Raw genomic sequence first — 21965 nt, 5'->3', positions numbered from 1 at the left:
CATGCATTACATATTGGTGCACCCACCCTTTGGCCTTTTTTTTTTTAGAAATTTTGGATCCACCCATACAAGCTACTCAAAAATGAATGCAATGGAGGCAAATCCTAAATTACTGAAAGTAATGTTCATTGATCTATGTTGGGGCAGAGACGAATAAATATACAAATAAACAAAAAGTCAATGGGGAGCGGAGAAAGGGAGAAATGTGACTCTATTTGAAAAATTGTTACTCTATTTTAAAACATTTATAACAAATATTAGTATTTTTCCCTTTCCCTATTACCTTTAGGATTGATATAAAACTGTTTTCTTTACAAATTTATTATTGAAAAAGCACAAGTTTGTTGTTATCTTTATATAATTTAAGTACTTTGATCTAATAAAAACCTCTTCCTTTTATAGAAGTATAGAACTTTTATCAAAGCTACATTCTGACCAGCTTTGCCCTTGCAAAGAAACAAATAATGAATGAAACAGCATTCCAAAGATATAATACACCAAAAACTGGAAATCGGCTCTGCCAAATTTTCGTCTTTGATAGGACTTCTTCAGGGCAGACTGAAGAAGGTGAATCGTAACAAGCTTATTTACATCCAAGGATGTAAATAACAAGCTTATTAATCGTAACAAGCTTATTTACATCCAAGCTTATACTGTTGTATAAAAGTAAGAAATCCCCTACTATATTATCTCAATATTTGCCTATTATTATGCCTTCCAGCCTTTATAATCAATCATGGCACTCAGGTAGTCCTTGGTTGGTTTTACCTAAATAAAAGTGAAAACAATTAATTATTTTTTTCTTTCAAAACAATATTTTCATCATGCCATTTATAACCTTACTAATTTTCCACAACTATTCGAATAAAAATAAATAAACACATTAGAAAGTATGCAAGATGCAGACAATAGCAAAAACAATATAGGTAATAAGGGTTGCATTTTGTTTTGTTTTTATTTTCGGAGAGAAAATTCTTTTGTAATTGTAAACTAAAGTAGTTATGATAATGTTGAAAAAAATTTCGGTAGCACCCAAATACCGTCGAAATTCGAGAGGAAAAAATAACAAACAAAATATTTTTATCACGCAGACCTATGCCAGGGTACACTTACATCCGATGTGCGGCAAAACTTCCGAGCTAAATCATTTTACCTGGCCGCTAGCCGTATTTTAAAACGAGAAAGTAGCCACAAGCATCCTTGACCGACGCCGTTGTACGATTAGTTACGCTTGACCGCGCTGGGAAGGAGCACAGGTAGCCCAGGCAATGGTTGCTTGTTCGTAGCTCGGAACTCAGCTGATCTGAGAGGGGAAGAGTAAAGCGTTTTTTGTAGAATGTTGTCAATGAAATTGCCTTAAAACTAAGACAATGCCTTGTTGTTGTCAAATTCACATGTAATACACGATTTGGAGGGTTTTCTTAACGGAATTTATGACTTCTCTCCCCCTCTAAGGAAAGTGACAAGGTTGGAGGCGCCATTTTCGGTAGCACTCAAATACCGTTGCCTGGGCTACCTGTGGTGTCGTTGTTTTTTGTTTTTTTTTATAATGGCCTTTTTCTATTCAGGAGAGTTCCAGTTATTGGATGCTTGGTATCGAGATGATTAGTTTTCGTTCGTATATTCCCATTTAGACGAGCACGAAAAAGAAATGTCTAGTAAAACTAGGGTTGGTTTGGTTCCTTTGCTACCTAATGTCTGGTTTTCTTTATATTTAGGCTTTGTGCTCTCAATCTGTGAACCTAAAATCGTACACAAACTATTACAAACGAAAATGTGAAAATGAACAATTTCCTCTGTTTGACCCCTCGATATTTTGATATTATCAGATATTATTGCTTACATTTTAATCCACTAGGTGTCTAGGGAATGAGGTGTCTACCTCATTCCCTCTGCTGGACCCCTCAATATTTTTATTTTATCAGATGTTATCTTATTAGAATCTACTTGGTGTCTATTTAAATACCCTCCTTCCCTCTGTTGGATCCTTCAATATTGTGATATTATCTGATTAGAATCTACTTGGTATCTATTTAGATACCCTCCTTCCCTCTGATGGATGCCTCAATATTGTAATATTATAAGATATTATCTTATTTGAATCTACTTGGTGTCTATTTAGATACCTTCCTTCCCTCTGCTGGATCCTTCAATATTGTGATATTATCTGATAAGAATCTACTTGGTGTCTATCTAGATACCTTTCTTCCCTCTGCTGGATGCCGCCATATTATAATATTATCAGATATTATCTTATTTGAATCTACTTGGTGTCTATTTAGATACCTTTCTTCCCTCTGCTGGATGCCACCATATTGTAATATTATCTGATATTATCTCATTAGAATCTTCTTGGTGTCTATTTAGATACCCTCCCAGGGTTCGTACAAGTCCTTGAAAACCTTGAAAGTGCTTGAATTTTAATATTTGAAATTCAAGGTTTGGAAAGTGCTTGAATTCTTATTATCAGTCCTTGAAAGTCCTTGAAAAATATTTGATTGAAGAAACAAAAGTAAACCTTATTGGAGTGAAGATTAATAGCAAATTGTAGCCAAATATATGGTTTGCGAGCTGTTTCTTTGTATAATTATGTACAAGATAAAGTATGTAAAATCCATGCCCAGAAACAGGATCAGCATAGATCATACGCAGATTGTACAAAGAAAGGAAGTGTGCTTCGCCATGTTCTAGCTCTTGCTGATGACGATGGTGGGCTACAAGCATGTGAAGATAGGAGATTGTGATCTCCTGGTGCTCCAGTACACAGAATTTGTGGAGAAAGCTGAGCAAGTCCAGAAGACGATCTTCTTGGATTTTAACTACAAGAGAGGTGGTTCCTTGGATATATTGATTTTCTCTCCAAATTTTAAGACATCTCGATTTCTCGAATTTTAGAGATTCGACTTCTCGTTCTGGTACTTAAGATAGCAAGATCTCGTTTTCTCTGATTTTCAAAAAAGGCCTTCTTGTCCTCTCGGAACTATTTCTCGGATTGACCATTCGCCACAAGCTAGACAGGCTGGGTGCGTACTTCTTCTTCCATATAACTCCATCTCCTTCTAGGCCAAGATTCTTATGAGGTATCATAATTTCAACAAAAACGATAAAATAACAAAAATATAATAAGTAAAGTTACATAAGTTCACGCAATAATAGTTCGCTTGCTTTCTCAAAAGTGTTGCAGTTAGTTCCGGTAGACAGTTCCAATCCCTGATGGTCCGCGGGAAGAACGATTTTTTGGTGATAGTTGGTTCTTGAAGGTGGCAATTTGTAGCTTTGGCTATTCATATGCCTGCTTATTCTATACATCGGCGGGACTGTTGGCAGGCTATCAGTGACAACAAGGCCATGGTGTATCTTGTAGAACATCAGGAGCCTTGCTCTCTTTCTTCGGATTTCTATAGTGAGGACCAACCCAGATAATTGAGCATCTCACTTACACTTGCTGTTCTGTCGTAGCGATGAAGCGCAAACCTTTCAATTTCAGATTATTCCCCGACAAACACCACCTTCTGCTTCCTTGCAGATAGGAAGGACTTGATCCACTGATTGGTTTTAACACAAACGCCATAGTGCTTCATCTTTGATACAAGGAGTCGGTGATTTCCCTTGTCAAATGCTTTACTGAAATCCATCACCAAAACGTCGATCTGATTACCTTAATGCATATTGTCCAACAACGTTTGTATAAAACCAAGAAGATGTTTTTCACATGATCGTAGTGCTCTAAATCCATGCTGCTGTCTCTCCTACAGTGCTTTATAAAGGACCAGAAACGCTTCATCCCCTAGAATTCACCTTCTGAATTATGAGTTGTTGTTATACGTGTGTCCGATATTCTTTCCTTGATTCTGACTGGATTCTTCTTACAGCATCTAGCCTGGAAGAGTTGTATTTGTATCTGTTGACACTCTCTCATGGTCAGGCAAGAGTCGAAAGAGACTTCTCTGTAAATGTCAGTTGAAAACCTTAATAAAGAAACTTGTTGATCGTAGTGCTCTAAATCCATGCTGCTGTCTCTCCTACAGTGACCAGAAACGCTTCATACCCTAGAATTCACCTTGGTCAGGCAAGAGTCAAAAGAGACTTCTCTGTAAATGAAACTTGTTGAAAGTTGTTCACAATCATGGGCTTGCTGATCTAGATATAAGAAAGGCGCTGCTATAGATGCAGTAAGTCAAGGGAGGAAACATTAGATCCAATGTCATGAAGACTAGAGAAGAGCCAAGGAGAAGATTGTTGTAAGCTGTAATCGAAAATGCCAAGAAGAACTAGAGAACAAGTGAAATTGTTCAAAGGGCACAACTAGGCCTCCTCACTAAGTAGATTGCACTGCGAATCTGTGCTAAGGAAAAGCAAAAGGCTTTGAAAGAATAAAGTTTGGAAAATTTGAGGATCTCACCCAAAGTTGAAAATCTGTAGGCGAACGTTTGCTTGAAATCACTGTTTAATAACAGTCTATTTTCGTATATAAAATAAACAATGTACAATTGATAAAAGCCTTGGTAAGACTTGGAAAAGTATATTTGCCCTCTATTGTCTCTATGAATTTATCGTTTCACTTGTCCTTGAATTTCTACAAAAAGTCATTGAAAAAGTCCTTAAAAGTCCTTGGATTTCATTTGTGGAAAATTGTACGAACCCTGCCTCCTTTCCTCTGCTGGATCCTTCAATATAATAATAATAATAATTTAATATAGCATTATAAAAATCTCAATGCTTTACAACAATCCTACTCTATTCTACTCAATAGTTTCTCTAAAACTCTATCTTACACATATATAACTGATGTATATATATAATGCGTGAGTGCAGGCGTTCATATAACAGTGCTCAATACATAGGTGTAGAGCGGGATATATCTTGGTTTGTAGGAAAAAAACACGCGAACTACCGTTTCATCTCTACAAACCTGTTTCGTGGTTGCCCACTCATCAGGAGATTTATTAAGAATATATTACTACCATCACTTATATACTATCTATGTGTAAAATTAACATAAAAATAGGGCGTGAAATTTGAATGGCTGTTAAGGTGAAATTGAATAGTTCAGCTGTTGCATAACAAGGCTTTGTTTCTGTGGCGGCACGAAGACACTAGCTCGTTACGCTTGTTTAAAGTTGATAGCTTGGGTTGGCGGATAATGATAAGTTTTTTTTTTTAGGCAGAGATTACATCTTTTGCTAGAGCTGTTGTAGGTGGAGTGAGATGACAGGATTTTCAATGAAATAAAGTGTTCTATGTCGTTGTCTTTAAGGCTCCATATGTACTTGCTTAGTTCGGTCGAGTTTCTGTGTTTAGCGTGTCGGAATGAGGCGGTGTGGTTTCTATATCTTGTCTTAAATTCGTTCTAGGTTAGTCCTACGTAGGTTTCGGAGGTGTTGTTGTCCTTTCTTGTTACAGTGGCTTGGTAGATAACAGATGATTGGAGGCAGTTTCCGTCAAGGGGGCACGCGTTCTTTTGTCTGCAGTTGCATGTTTTGTTGTTGGCGGTGGCGAGGGAGGTGGGGGCGTCTTCTGTTGTTATTGATGAGGCGATTATGCGTTTGTTGTGGCTGTCAATTATCTGCTTGGTGTTGCTCATGCAGCTATAACTGATTTTGATTGTGTTCCGGTTGAAGATTTTTCTGAGTTTGTGGTCTTTAGGGAAGTGCTTGTCTATGAGTGAGAGGAATTTGTGGCCGATGTTGGTGCTTGTGTTCTTGCTAAAAGGGGGGTTGTACCAGATGATGTTGTTGCGCTGGCGGTTCTTGCGTTTGTTTGTGGTGTGGAAAAAAACACGCGAACTACCGTTTCACTCATCAGGAGATTTATTAAGAATATATTACTGGTAATAAGATAAAAGTCTATTCTAGAAGCAACAGGTAGCCAGTGAAGTTCCTTAAGAATGGGTGTAATGGCGTCCCTCTTCTTAGCACCAACGATTAGTCTTGCGGCAGAGTTCTGAACACGCTGTAGTTTGGCGATTTCTTTTTCTTGGAGTCCAGACAGAAGACTATTACAGGCATCTAGTTTTGATGTTATGAAAGCATGAATTGCTCACAGTTATTGCGGTCAAGGTATTTCCGGATTCTGCCAATGTTCCTTATAGAATGGTAGGCTGATTTGCAGATGCTGTTGACATCTTTTGTCATAGATAAACTCGAATCGATGATTACTCCGAGGTCGCGTGCTGCCTGGGCTGGTTTGATGAAATGTCCATCAACGTCGAAGGAGTTTGCTTAAGTACTCGCCTCCGTCGTGGCGAATATGTACAACAACTCCCTGAAGGAGGGACATGTGCCCAAGCGCCTGAAGTCCTCCAACATCATCCCCATACCCAAGGATCACGCTGACTTCACCCCTAGCGAAGATTTTAGAAGGGTTCACCCTGGATCTGCTTGCGTCACATGTAATCAACAAACTTGACATTAGGGTTTTTTCTTTCTTAACGGAAAGATCGAAGCGTGTAAGTATAGGAAGCTCGTTGTCTACGCCTGTGTCCCCTAATAGGGGAATCCCTCAGGGAACTTAACTAGCACCACTGCTTTTCGCGATATTAGTAAACAAGCCAGTACGAATAAAATATATAGATGACACAACTGTGTTAATTTCTTGTTGTAGTCCTTGTTGTAGTCCAAGCTACAAGCAGTCGTAATGACATTAGAAACTTTGCGTCCATTAAAGGCATACGACTTAACCCGAAGAAATGCAGAGAACTTAGTGACCAACCATCCCTCCCCGGGGGTTGCATATTTCTGGTTTACCTGTAAAGAGAGTGGATAGTTACAAGATCCTTGGAAGCCACGTGAGTAGTGACCTCAGGTGGAACGTACATGTAGAGTACTTCATTAAAAAGGGTAGCAAACGGGTATGCCTTAAGATCACTAAAAAAATCCGACCGGTACTAGAATATGCAGCATCAGTGTCGGCTGGTCTACCGGTTTTCTTATCAGATTTGCTGGAAGCAGTTCAGAGGAGAGCGATACGCAGACTGATTATTGCACGGCTCTTGCCAATGCAGGGCTCATGTCCTTATCTGCTTGTCGCAATAGCCTATGGGAGCGTTTCGTCACCAAAGCGAAGATATCGCCACCTCTGAACTATATCTTTCCTAAAGGTACACAAATCAACCATAGCTACTCACTCCGGTCTGGCCACACTGATAGGTTTCAAGGGTATACTGACAGGTTCAACAACTTTTTAAGTGTTCGATTTTAGTAGAATGTGTATCTATACGCACCTATGAATTTAATCTCGTCGCTTCTCAGTTCCAAAGCTCTTTACAACATCTATTATCTTGTAACTACTTTGACTGTTCATGTTTAAGTATTTTTTTTCAATCAGGAAATCTTTTCATTACATTCCCTTCGTTAATTCTAGCCTCACCATTTGATGTCTGACGGCCTGTACACAAATCCTCCAGAACAAAACTATCGAGCAACCAAAATTTGGTCCATAAACAAAGCCTAGTCGTAAACAGCAAACCACGAAAACTATCAAGCATAAAAAACCACTAACAGCTATGTCAGATACCAAATGATCAGGCTTCCTGGCTTCATCTATTTCATGTTTACCTTATATGGATGACGCAATTATCACACATAGTATCTTTACATCTTTCGACACAGCTTTTGCTACACTGTTCTAATTAGGTATAAAGAAGGATTCAAATCCTGTTCTGCTTGTCTTGCTGATGGGCAGTGTCTCACAAACACAAATGTGCATCTGTTGTCATGACAACTGCTTTTCAATCATTCTCCTGGTGGGAATGACTGCTTTGTCCTTATTCTAAATGAAGCTTTTAGCACTTCACTTATCATTACAAAATCATTATGGATACCAAAGGTTTCACTAAAGGAGGAAGGTTTCACGAAAGCTGTTTTCGCTTTATATATAGCTTTATCCCGGTTGACGTATCAAGGTTCTACTTGGTCATCATTGATGTAATCCATAAATTATAGCCTTATCTTGGTTGACTTATCCAGGTTCTACTTGGTGATCATTGATGTAATTCATAAATTATAGCTTTATCTTGGTTGACTTATCCAGGTTCTACTTGGTTATCATTGATGTAATCAATAAATTATAGCATTATCTTGGTTGACTTATCCAGGTTCTACTTGGTCATCATTGATGTAATTCATAAATTATAGCTTTATCTTGGTTGACTTATCCAGGTTCTACTTGGTCATCATTGATGTAATCCATAAATTATAGCTTTATCTTGGTTGACTTATCCAGGTTCTACTTGGTCATTATTGATGTAATCCATAAATTATAGCTTTATCTTGGTTGACTTATCCAGGTTCTACTTGGTCATCATTGATGTAATCCATAAATTATAGCTTTATCTTGGTTGACTTATCCAGGCTCTACTTGGTCATTATTGATGTAATCCATAAATTATAGCTTTATCTTGGTTGACTTATCCAGGTTCTACTTGGTCATCATTGATGTAATCCATAAATTATAGCTTTATCTTGGTTGACTTATCCAGGTTCTACTTGGTCATCATTGATGTAATCCATAAATTATAGCTTTATCTTGGTTGACTTATCCAGGCTCTACTTGGTCATCACAAGTGTAGTCCATTATTTATAGCTTTTTCTTGGTTGACTTATCCAGGTTTTACTTGGTCATCACCTTCGCAGTCCATGGTAATAATTAACAATTATTCGCCGAAGGTGAAGTGAATAGCGGTGGATATTCCCTGAAACGCGAAGCGGCGAGGTGACTATCCACCGCTGTTCACTAAGCCCGAGGAGAATAATTATTTTAGAATATACTTGGCGGGGATAGAACAAGACACATTTTGCTGTAATTATTTTATCGAAATTGCTTACCTTTAATAATGGTCGCGCGAAACGAGGTATCGCTTCTGAGAGTTGTTGATGTTCGTACTTTTTAAAAGATTTTGCTCACTCTGAACGGGAAGTTTGAAGCCGATTTTCAGTAAAGGACAATAAATCTAAATAAGTTTTAGCAAAAATGCCGTTTTAATGTGAAGCTCGATAATTTCGGGTGCTAAAAGCAAGTTTTTCATGGTAATTTCACAATAAATAATTATTCCGAGTTTTAGCGGTGAATACTGTCCCATTATTCCGAGATAGCGAACCAATCAGAGCGCGCGTTCTTATGAAGTTCCCGCCAAGTATATACTAATGGTTGTTTTGTCCCTCTCTAGTAGCTGGTTATATTGGTGTGGTCTGTCCCTCTCTAGTAGACGGTTATATTGGTGTGGTCTATCTCTAGTAGCCGGTTAAATTGGTGTGGTCTGTACCTCTCGAGAAGCCGGGTATATTGGTGTGGTCTGTCCCTCTCTAGTAGCCGGTTATATTGGTGTGGTCTATCTCTAGTAGCCGGTTAAATTGGTGTGGTCTGTACCTCTCGAGAAGCCGGGTATATTGGTGTGCTCTGTCCCTCTCTAGTAGCCGGTTATATTGGTGTGGTCGTAGGTTGGGGAGTAGGGATTGTGCTGTTGCTTTTTATGATAAGTTTTCGACCGGAGGCCGCCTTCTGTGGAAAGAGATAAAAAGCATCGATCGGTTGTACGAGGTGCAAGAGTTCGACTTTTATAAGACGGTGACAGTGACTCAACCTAATAATGAGTCAAAAACACCATTAAGAAGTGCAAGTGATTTCCGAATATTTTAAAACAATATCGGAATTGTGACGAGTGTTTTTGAAAAAAGTACCGAGTGTCGTTTTTGGAAAAGTGCCGAGTGATTTCCGAATAGTGTTTTCCCAACAGCGCCGAATTATTCCCGAATAACGCAGAATCAAAAGAAAGTTACGACCAAGTAAAGTTCGACCAAATAACGCGAGGATGGTGCTAATTCAAATCGGGCGCTTTTTTTTTTAATATTCGGACTTCAGCTCTAGATGGGTTTATTAGCTACTTTGTTCGAAAATAAATAAAGAGTAACTTATTGGTACTAGAAGTCTTGCGTTCGGTCATAAGAGACATATAGCACCGCGTTTTTTTCCCCGAAAACGGCAAACGTCAAACCTCTGGGTGGCACGTGACAAGGCCTTGCGGTCTGCGGTTCGCGTTTTGACCTCAGGAGCACCGTCTAGCGGTAAGTGATTTACCTCAGCAGTTTTCCCTTTAAATTTTCTATGAGCTCACGTTTGAGACCATAAATTAGTGTTCTTAATCAAACAACTCTTGAAATAAAATATTTTAATTGACAATTTGCACAATTACTAATACGTTTGGCTCGGTTGAAGTCGAGCACATGTTTTGCACTTTTTCCCTCCAAATGCCGCATTTCCCGCCAAATGTGCTAAACTAGGTTTTCGCCAGTACGTCAAACCGCAAACCAGTAACGGCTTACCGTGGTTTGCCGTTTGCGGTTTATTCTGAAAACGCGATGCTAAATGTCTCTATTATTACGTTTAATTGGAGCATATACGCAGGGGAGCTTATCTAATGCTTTGCGCCGTATGGAGTGGGGGAAAGGGGGATGCCTATGTAACGCCCCACGGACTGGGGGGGGGGGGTTATCTAGTTTTTTTGCGCCCTACTGAGAGGGGAGAAGGCTATTATCTAGTACAATGGGTTATTCGCAAGAAGAAACTATGGTGTGCCTTTACTTCATGGGTCGAATGTTTTCGAGACTGTTTTGTCATAATACACGTGCTAGACCACACCCTGACAGTCACCAATACACGTGCTAGACCACACCCTGACACGTATACTTAACAATACACGTGCTAGACTACACCCTGACACGTATACTTAACAATACACGTGCTAGACCACACCCTGACACGTATACTTATCAATACACGTGCTAGACCACACCCTGACACGTATACTTAATAAAACACGTGTTTAACTACACCCTGACACGTACTATCAACAATACACGTGCTAGACCACACCCTGACACGTATACTTAACAATACACGTGTTAAACTACACCCTGACACGTACACTTAACAATACACGTGTTTAACTACACCCCTGACACGTACACTTAACAATACACGTGTTGAACTACACCCTGACACGAACTACTGACAATACATGTGTTTAACTACACCCTGACACGTACTATTAACAAAACACTTGTTTAACTACACCCTGAAAAGTACTATTAACAATACACGTGTTAAACTACACCCTGACACGTATACTTAACAATACGCGTGTTTAACTGCACCCTGACACGTATACTTAACAATACACGTGTTTAACTACCCCCTGACAAGTACTATTAACAATACACGTGTTTAACTACACCCTGATACGTACACTTAACAATACACGTGTTTAACTACACCCTGACACGTGTACTTAACAATATACGTGTTTAACCACACCCTGAGACGTATACTTAACAATACACGTGTTTAACTACACCCTGACACGTACTATTAACAATACACGTGTTTAACCACACCCTGACACGTACTATTAACAATACACGTGCTAGACCACACCCTGACACGTACCCTTAAGACGTTTATGGAGGAGAGAGCGGGGGTGGCTTCTATCTACACGGAAAGAAAAGTACGATTATCAACAAGCAAGAAAGACGGCACAGAGGTTAATATGAACTGCAGGGGGGATAGACAATTATGCTTATGGACACTAGCACATTATTTACGTATGGCACAACAATCATCATATAAGAACCGAGGTCGAAAGTTGAATACGGCGATTTCGAAAAAAAGTCCAAATGATGTGAGATGTGATAAAATTATCCATGTTTATTGGACGTTTTCACTTTTTAAAATTTATTTTTATTTTTATCTAATATTGTAGTCTGGACATCTCACATGGAGCGGTTAAAAATCGAAACTTTAGGTGTCAGTACAGGGTGTTCGTTTATTCAAACCTTGAAATTGCATAGAATGGATTGGTGAACTTGGATGACGTGATCGCGCTCGGTGATGCCCTTTTAGTGCGTATTCTGCAAACTCACGTGGAGGAAATCCGGATGACGAACTAATCACGACATCCGAGCACTAAGGTGACTGACGGCTTAGTAAGTTGGAAGTTGTTGGCAAGAGTTTGTGGAACTCTTTACTCGCAGTAGGCAAACATCCAAGCAATCTTCTATCAGACTTGGTAACGGGTTAAAAGCCATCATCAGACTTGATAAATATAAAATAGTTCACCTTTTACAGTGTGGCTAACGTATCTAAGAAAGAAATCCAATAACGCAATAAAAAATCACTAGGCTCTTACCTCAAGGACTTAGCAGCCAAAGGTTAAAGATTTTTGAAAAGCCTTTGCGTACAGTTACAGTTTAGCTTATTTAAAGAATGCTATTTTCGACTAGGTTAAAAGGAAATGCTTTTCTCATCAACTTCGACAGTGCGGAACATTACCATTCTTGGTTATATTTGATAAACAATCTGATTAACCAATCAGAGTATGACTATGCCCAGTCTCACGCGGACACGCCTCAACTCAGAGTAGGAAAACAAAATGGCGGTTCCGTCGAATCAGAAAAATCATGTTGAACGCCGCTTTTTAACTCTCTGTTAGCAGTGATTTAGTCTTATCTGTTAAGCAGGGATTTCACTGACTCAGTGCGTCAGATATATCCTATTTGTGTTGTTTCTCATCGGCAAGCGACCTCATTTGCAGGGTTATTTTTACGACTTCACCGAATCGTACTGTAATGAACGCGGAAGGGTAAGCCACTGCTAGCAGGGTATAACATTGATCGCCAATTATTTAGTTCTACGTTTCATCGAGTCGTACAACTGTACATAATTTCCCTGGATTTATCTTGCTTTCACACTCGAAATGAAGACACTCCAAGAAGAAATTTTAGCTGGGATATTGAAACTAAAATGAATCTTATACAGAATGGCAGCGTGTCTAATTAATAAAATAAAGCTAAATCGTATACAGAATGGCCGCGAGTCACTGTTGTATGCAATTAAAAGACACTACATGAAAGTACTATGTTTAAATGTTTATATTTGATCCTGGAATAAATAGATTTGCTATGATCTGTAAATCTCAGGGGTGGCAGTCATTATACATTGCTGCATTAGTTTGCTAGTACTCGTTCTAGAAAAAAACCGTTACCACAAATGCTCACATTATGGCTTTTTAAAAATGGATTCTAGAGGGGGCACTTGTTTGAGAGGCTATCTAATGTGCTTATTCAGTGAGGGGTGTATGTATACCTCGGTGTTAGAACCATCCCAAAAGGACTTAATTGTATTCAGCTCTGTTTTCATCATGATTCCTTTTATCAAACAAAGGAAGTTTTGTGACACAAATCGTGCACAATACACAGGTTCTAACACCAAGATAGAGCCATGAGGGGGTATTTCATTGTGTGTGCAGGCAAATGGAAAAAAGGCAAAGAGTGTAAACTAGGGTGAGGAAAAGGCATGGTAAGGGCAAAGTGGTGGTGACTAAGGGTATGTCACATGGTGGGTGCTGACACAGGCTGTGAAGACAAAGTAGACTTGTACCAGGTTTGATTTGATTTATTATTACTCCTATAGGTAGCTTTCGCTAATACTAGGAGGCCCTCGGCTAGTAAGCACTGTCACTGGGGGTGGTCACTGCCAGAGGGTTTATTGCGTCCCCAGTGGTTCTTTTACGTCCCTTCGGTTCAGGTTAATGTAGTGCAGCTTGAAGAGACGGGACCTCCGGTTTAGTGTCCTTATCCGAGAAGACTGGAAACACGGGAGAATAACTTCAACTCACTTGTGACAAATTCGATTCAAGGCAGGAACCCGGAAAAATCCCCAGTTTGAGCCAGGATTCGAACCTGTGCCACAGCGGTGAGAGGCCGACGCGCTACCACACTAGGCCACCCGTGCTTCCACGTGCTTGATTACTAGGCCTTAGAGATTATAGGAGAATGGGAGCGTAGTCATACCCTGGGTATGAGGCTCCAAGCTTCATTAGATCAGATATCATATGGAAAATATCTATTTTCACATATTTGGTGATACTTCAGGCTCATTTTTTTCTCATCAGTCTCTATTATATGTGCATTATATGAGTCTTTTTTTATAAGAAAAGGGAATTACATTAATTTGATTTGATAGGCAAGTCTGAGTGTTGAAGCTCCCTTTTAAAACTATAGTGATAGTAAGAATTATATATGTTTGGGGTATAGAATTAGGTTTGGGTATTTGTTTCTATGCTTGGTATATTTTACTGTATGTATAGAACTCAGATGTGGGTATTTATTTTTTTTTTTTGGGGGGGGGGCTAATTTGACCAAATGCTTATTTTAGCTTATTTTAGCTTATGCTTATTTTTTTTATATTATGCCCTTCTTTTTACCCCTCTTGTACCAGGCTTGATTACTAGGCGTGGAGATTCTAGGAGTATGGGGCTGAAGTCATAGATATCATACTTTATGGAAAATAAATATTTATATTTGGTGATACTTCAGGCCCATTTTTTTTTCTCAGTGCCTATTGTACAGAGTGTGTTTGTTGTCTTTTTTATAAAAATGGAATAAAATTGATTTGATTTAATAAGCAAATCTGAGAGTTGAAGCTCCCTTATAGCAAGATTTTGTATGCTTGGGCTATAGAATTAAGGTTTGTGTATTTGTTTGGGAGGTACGTTTCTATGCTTTGTATATTTTATGTATAGAACTCAGGTTTGGGTATTTTTGAGGATGAGCAGGGAAGGGGGCTAATTTATCAAAAAGTTCTTATCACAAATGCTTATTTTAACATATTATGCCCGTCTAGCATTAGATTTTAGAGGGGGCACTGGTTTGAGTGGCTATGTAATGCGCTTACTCAATGAGGGCTATTTTATGGTGTGTGCAGACAAATAGGAAAAGGCATAGAGTGTAAAATATAAGGTTGAGAAATGCACGGTAACGGTAGTTAGGTTGTGACTGAGGGCATGTCACATGTGGTGTGCTGACGCAGGGGAGGTGAGGAGGATAGAGTTTTTTTATAAAAGGGAATAAATAAAGGAAATTTGATAAGCAAATTTTCCGTCTAAAGCTTCATCTATAGTATTTTTTACGGGGCTGGCAAGTTTCAAGCTATTGTATGTTTTAGGAGTAGAATTAAGTTTTAGGTACATTTTTGTGGGGGAAGGGGGGGCTATCTATTCTTGGTGGAGTTTGTTGTTGTGGTGGTCGAAGGGCAAGACATTTTTGCAAAGAATGAAAAGAAGTGAACCCCAGAGATAAGGGAAGGGTAAAATGCTTTTCGGCTAAATGTTTACACGGATTTTCATACCTATTCTTCGGCGATTTTTCCCTGTTGAAGTATAGACGTTGGGCCTTGACTCGCACTTTCGTTCTCACATTTCAACCTCCGCTCTTCTCAACTTTCACCATACCCTGTGGGCACTCGTTTCGGCTTGTGGTGAAGATTGTTTTAGTATGCCATGATCCTCTTTTATCCTAGTTTAACCCTGTCAAGGTTCTAAGCCGTAGAATTTGGTCCATCACATTCATATTCCTCTTTTCCTAAACGTAAACATTACGAAAAGAGTTCGATTTCACGGCAGTCTCAAATAAAACCGCTCAATTTGAAAAGGTTTCCCAAACGATATTTTACTTTCAAACACAGGAATTCATCAATCAAATATCAAACTTGGTATAGAGCAGGACATTTTGCTGTTTTGGTCACCTTTTGCGATGCGACGTCTCGCTAACAAAACAAATTCAAGTTTCAAACTCGCGCGGCCATTTTGAATATTTGCATTATAAGTAGGTAAATCGATATTACCTAAGAATGGTTATGTGCTGCACTGTTTGACTGTAGATATTATCAGACAATAGACATATTTCATTGGGCATATTGTAGACGTAGATATTATCACCAACTGTTACCCCCCACCCCTCCTAAGGCAAATCTTAGATATACACCCAGTAGTTTGTTTTTGCTCTTCAACTCAATCAGCTCTGATCTCTTACTGCATGCTCACATAGGTATGCATAGAGCTTTTTCTAACTACCAATGAAAATGGATCTCGCTTGAGATGTCCCAATAACTGGAGATGCTCAAAAGAATGAAAATAATTGCTTTATCTCCGTTAGCTCAAAAGCAATATCAATTCCAATAACGTCAACGCGTTCCTTCCGTTGGCCAGTTAACCTGTCATCAAAGTGAACTCTAGACCTGTGTGTCGGCTTAATTAACCCTAGTTTCCCTAGATTTTTTTTACGTGAGAACTGATGAAAGATATTCAAAGCTGCACCGATAAACGGAACTTTTACACTTTTAAACTGAAAGAGCGGAAAGAAGCATTATGCTGAGATACTTGACTCATGGAAGTAATGCCAACAAATTCGCTTACCTAGACTGTTTATTTTGTTACATAAGGCAACTTTAATAAGGCTACAATAATAACTTTTCCAAAGAAAGGGTTGTCGGTTATTATGTCCATGATAGGACATAGAGTTGTCGGTTATTATGTCCATGATAAGACATAGGGTTGTCGGTTATTATGTCCATGGTAAGACATCGCCATTCAGCATCCTTGTACGGCTCACTCACAGCAATATTTGAGGCCAGTTTTGATCATACAAATAAATTAATCTACCCTTAGCCCTAACCGCGTAACCTCGTGATCACCTGGCAAGATCACCTGGCAATAGAAGAGCTACCCTAAAGTAAAATGCAAGCTTAATACGTCTGATATTGTTTGATACATTTGCTAAGTTTGATTCGTCTGATAGAGCTTGATACTTTTTATAGAGTTTGGCACGTCAAAATCTGCTTCACTTAAACTTTGTGTCTATTATCGAAAGAAATTGCCCCGAGGCGGTTGTAAGACGAGATGCGACCGCAGGCCATTTATATCGGCTATCAACCAAGTATATCCGGAGCCCTGACACAAATTATCTTATCAATAACCAGAAAATATTTTTGTTGCATTTTTAGACGTCCTTATCGTTTGTAATGAGCTTTTAAATAGCTCGTGGCTACTAACGACACACACTGTACGTACATACTTTAGTCGCAATATGCTCTACGTTGTCACTCATGAGAATGTGCGTAGGTCCATCTCATTATTTTTGTCTCCATATTTTTGTCTGATATAATTAATTTAGTAGACTTATGTTGTGGTTTTACGGCATATCGGCACGCATTATCAGGCGCATTTATTTTTTTTGGTTTATACTAGAAAAAAGACAAAAAAAACTGCTTTTAATGCACTCAAAAAGCGTTCAGTTGCATTTTGAATACTGACACACTATATTATCTATAGCTATTAACGAGCCAATGCGATAGTTCATTCCTCACTTACTCCATACTTAGTCGGAGGTTATCTAAAGTATTAATCTCCAGATAATGTAAATATGTTTATATTTGACGATACTCGTCATCCATCTGATTATCGGTGACACATGCCACTTCGATGCTGCTGTCTATTTGATCATTTGCGCATTGCTGAACGCTATAGTGAACAGATCAAAGCATGAGCAATGTTATTGACAGGGTGGCTGTAAGTTACCCCTATACATATTGTTTATCCATGCATCCCGCGGTGCTAATCTGAATCATAACCTTGTAGTTATCACAATAAAGTGGAGTACCTCTGGAGAGCGTGGCGAGGAGACTAAAAGGGTTCAATTCCCGTTTCCCAAGATTACATGCAAAGTGCATCCTTTCTAACATGGACAATAGCTCATTATACGCAACATGACGGAGGCCTTAATTCAAAATAAAGGTGAAGATAAAAGGGGGATAAATAAGATAAAAGATAGCTCACGATAATGATAACAATAATAATAATAATAATTAGAGTGAAGGACACCGGACACTCTATAGGGATAATACCGTCTGATAACACAACGATAATCTCACGACAAGGTGATCGAGGACCTGCAATAGTTACGATAGCAAATCTTACTTCGCAATACCCGCTTTAGCCATTGCTGGACCAGGGTTTGTTTCGTTTTGACATCGTAGTGCCGCCGGACCTTGACGGCTAGCGGAGGCGCTGCCATAACTCGTTTCTTCTCAGTCTGTGGCTTACGGACCAAACCGCGCGTGATCACATTTATGACGCACTCGCCTTGGTCGAGAAGTGTCCCACAAACCACGAGGACGGCTAGCAAGCCGTATAGCGGGCTGATCTGTTTTACGATCTTCATGTTTGGTTTATTGGCTTAGATTGAAATCATCCAGGGACGACAGCTGATTATATCACAAAAAAAACGCACATCTCCCCTGTAGGAATCATATCTACAGACTCACCCCTTCCCTATGAGGCTTTAGTGCAGACGGTTATCGGCTGTCACAAACGAGGTAAGGTTCCCCTGTAGAGATCAATTATATAATCACCCCTCAGCCCATAAGGTCTTATTACAGAGCCGTCTTGCAACTATATAACAAATGATGCACCCCTTCCCCTGAAGGGGACAATTACTTATTCATCCCTCAACCCATAAGGTCTTATTATTATATGAAATGCTAATCATTGTTAAAATCTAGATATCTAGATAGAAAACAGCATCATTAGCTCCTTCCCGACTGAAATCTTATTTTAATATGTTTTCATACCACTATCTGAAAAGTTAGTAGGAGGGGACATTGACATGAATCGAAATTCGTGAATCATTGATGGAAGTTAATAAAACCAAAACTGCAAAGGATTAAAATAGTAGAGGCCACACGCACGTTGATACGCACGAGATCTTATGGTGTTGTATTGTAAACAGTTCAGGCTTGACCCTCGTCTTTGCGCCCCCCTCACTGATGTGTGCATTTCTAACACGCTCTCGTGTGCATACCGCTGTGTGGCGTGAAATTGACAACCCCCGCCACCACGAAAACACAACACAACAAGTCCCTCACTTTAAAAAATTCCCCTGTCCCAACAAAGCACTTCTATGTAGTCTAGTCGATCATAGAAGTTGTTTAAAAGAATTTTATCGTTGACAAATGTCTCTAAAATCCCACGGTTGATTGTTAAAATATTGCGGAAAATGTGTTTTTATCAGTTTTGCGGAAAGATATTCTATACTGGTAGTGTTATTCAAAATGTTACAACTTTCTTTCCATTGAACTCAGCCAAACCAAATTTGACATGGGTTATCGTACACAATTGGCGGTTGTATTTGAAATTCTAAATATATATCTAACTTTTTTCCTCTTCCACAGATTTTTTTCTAACTTTCACAGAGGCTGTATCACCACATACTGAACTGATTCTGGTAGTGTCATCAAAAAGCTAACGCTCAATTTTGCGTCAGTCTCAAATAAGTGCAAAACATGTTGTTTACTTTTTATGTGCTACTACATTATTGCGTGTTAATACAAATACAATTTTTAAAGGTGTGCACTCTCCATACATTGGGCCATCTTAATCGCATAAACATTGACTGTTCTGTGCGAAGTTTAAAATTGATAACGCCCCCTGTTTATGATATGTTGATTAACGCGCGAGCGACCTTAAGATTCACTTGTTTGTGTGTCGACGAGAGACAGTTCTCATTAAAAAGGGAACTTAACGACAAGCGATAAACAGAAAGCGACAAAAAAATATACACTGCTAAGGTGAGTTTCGAACGACGATTTGTATTGAAAATATGACAGTTATTAGTCTTTTTTGTTGTTCTTTTTGTTTGCTTTGAAAATGCGTGTGTATTATTTTATAGAACTTAAGTAAGTAATATATAGATTTAGGCATTGCCTAAAACGGAGCTCCAAATTACCAAATCTTTGCTTATTTTCGCTTAATAATTTAAGAAACATTAAATATTATTATATTTCTATTTTTGACGACGTCAACGATTTCACAGATCACGCGACCAACTTGTTACCCCCTTCCCCCCACCCTTCACATCTACATGACACATAACATCGTCTTACAACCAAACTCGGTAGGTGTCATGTATGTTTCAAGTGGGTTACAATGAGATGGTCATGTTACGTCATTGATGACGTTACAATTGTATCACCGCTTAATGTAACAACTGCCGCTTAATGTAACACTAACGCATAATGTAACAAAAATTGCCGCTTAATGTTATACTACCGCTTTATGCAACAAAAATCGCCGCTTATAATGTAATAATAACGCTTAATGTAATAAAACAGTTGATAAATTTCGAAAGAACGATTCGCAAGACAACCAAATTTAACATAAACATTATAAGCACTGTCACTGGGGGTGGTCACTGCCTTACAGTATACCCCCTTGCCTTTGCCTTACAGTATACCCCCCTGCCTTTACCTTACAGTACACCCCCTTGCCTTTGAATTACAGTATATCCCCTTGCTTTTGCCTTACAGTATACCCCCTTGACTTTGCCTTACAGTATACCCCCTTGCCTTTGCCTTACAGTATACCCCCCTGCCTTTGCCTTACAGTATACCCCCACTGCCTTAGCCTTACAGTATACCCCCCTGCCTTTGCCTTACAGTATACCCCCTTGCCTTTGCCTTACAGTATACCCCCTTGCCTTTGCCTTACAGTATACCCCCTTGACTTTGCCTTACAGTATACCCCCTTGCCTTTGCCTTACAGTATACCCCCTTGCCTTTGCCTTACAGTATACCCCCCTTTGCCTTACAGTATACCCCCTTGCCTTTGCCTTACAGTATACCCCCCTTTGCCTTTGCCTTACAGTATACCCCCCTTTGCCTTTGCCTTACAGTATACCCCCTTGCCTTTGAATTACAGTATATCCCCTTGACTTTGCCTTACAGTATACCCCCTTGCCTTTGAATTACAGTATACCCCCTTGACTTTGCCTTACAGTATACCCCCTTGCCTTTGCCTTACAGTATACCCCCCTTTGCCTTTGCCTTACAGTATACCCCCTTGCCTTTGAATTACAGTATATCCCCTTGCCTTTGCCTTACAGTATACCCCCTTGCCTTTGCCTTACAGTATACCCCCTTGCCTTTGCCTTACAGTACACCCCCCTTTGCCTTACAGTATACCCCCACTGCCTTAGCCTTACAGTATACCCCCTTGCCTTTGAATTACAGTATATCCCCTTGCCTTTGCCTTACAGTATACCCCCTTGCCTTTGTCTAACAGTATACCCCCTTGCCTTTGCCTTAGAGTATACCCCCTTGACTTCGCCTTACAGTATAACCCCTTGACTTTGACTTACAGTATACCCCCCTGCCTTTACCTTACAGTACACCCCCTTGCCTTTGTATTACAGTATATCCCCTTGCCTTTGCTTTACAGTATACCCCCTTGCCTTTGCCTTACAGTATACCCCCCTGCCTTTGCCTTACAGTATACCCCCCTCTGCCTTTAACTTACAGTATACCCCCTTGCCTTTGCCTTACAGTATACCCCCCTGCCTTTGCCTTACAGTATACCCCCACTGCCTTAGCCTTACAGTATACCCCCTTGACTTTGCCTTACAGTATGCCCCCTTGCCTTTGCCTTACAGTATACCCCCTTGACTTTGCCTTACAGTATACCCCTTTGACTTACAGTATACCCCCTTGCCTTTGTCTAACAGTATACCCCCTTGCCTTTGCCTTACAGTATACCCCTTTGACTTACAGTATACCCCCTTGCCTTTGTCTAACAGTATACCCCCTTGCCTTTGCCTTAGAGTATACCCCCTTGACTTTGCCTTACAGTATAACCCCTTGACTTTGCCTTACAGTATACCCCCTTGCCTTTGTCTAACAGTATACCCCCTTGCCTTTGCCTTACAGTATACCCCCTTGCCTTTGCCCTTCAGTATAACCCCTTGCCTTTGCCTTACAGTATACCCCACTGCCTTTGCCTTACAGTATACCCCCCCTGCCTTTGCCTTACAGTACCCCCTTTGCCTTTGCCTTACAGTACACCCCCTTGCCTTTGCCTTACAGTATACCCCCTTGCCTTTGCCTTACAGTATACCCCCCTTTGCCTTTGCCTTACAGTATACCCCCCTGCCTTTGCCTTACAGTATATCCCCTTTCATTTGCCTTACAGTATACCCTTGCTTTTGCCTTACAGTACACCCCCTTGCCTTTGCCTTACAGTATACCCCCTTGCCTTTGCCTTACAGTATACCCCCCTTTGCCTTTGCCTTACAGTACACCCCCTT

At 39.7% G+C, this 21965-nt stretch overlaps 1 protein-coding gene and 1 long non-coding RNA gene across 2 annotated transcripts; both read right to left on the bottom strand.

The window, feature by feature from the left end:
• Positions 1–303: 303 nt before the first annotated feature.
• LOC125560764 lies at positions 304–1400 on the bottom strand. The gene is made up of 2 exons (XR_007306844.1): positions 1114–1400; positions 304–768 (listed from the first exon to the last, which is right to left on the bottom strand). It is a non-coding gene; the product is annotated as an uncharacterized LOC125560764 (long non-coding RNA).
• A 5813-nt stretch (positions 1401–7213) lies between these two features.
• Positions 7214–18167, bottom strand: LOC116618873. The gene is made up of 3 exons (XM_032383013.2): positions 17807–18167; positions 11443–11484; positions 7214–9498 (listed from the first exon to the last, which is right to left on the bottom strand). The coding sequence occupies exons 1-3, from the start codon at positions 18048–18050 to the stop codon at positions 9407–9409; spliced, it is 378 nt and encodes a 125-aa protein (XP_032238904.2). The 5' UTR covers positions 18051–18167; the 3' UTR covers positions 7214–9406.
• Positions 18168–21965: the final 3798 nt, after the last annotated feature.

This window comes from Nematostella vectensis, chromosome 15 (assembly GCF_932526225.1).
Source record: "Nematostella vectensis chromosome 15, jaNemVect1.1, whole genome shotgun sequence".
NCBI classification, from domain to species: domain Eukaryota; kingdom Metazoa; phylum Cnidaria; class Anthozoa; order Actiniaria; family Edwardsiidae; genus Nematostella; species Nematostella vectensis.
The sequence above is the reverse complement of the archived record's forward strand: the minus strand, read 5'-3'. Positions and strand labels throughout refer to the sequence as shown.

Excerpts from the sequence above, each read along its gene's own strand:
- LOC116618873 (XM_032383013.2), bottom strand. The coding sequence starts at position 18,050 with ATGAAGATCGTAAAACAGATCAGCCCGCTATACGGCTTGCTAGCCGTC. Across the intron at positions 11,485-17,806 it reads GCTAAAGCGGGTATTGCGAA|ATAGAAGCCACCCCCGCTCT; the intron begins GTAAGATTTGCT and ends CTTTCCGTGTAG. Across the intron at positions 9,499-11,442 it reads CCTCCATAAACGTCTTAAGG|AAGGCGGCCTCCGGTCGAAA; the intron begins GTACGTGTCAGG and ends CTCTTTCCACAG.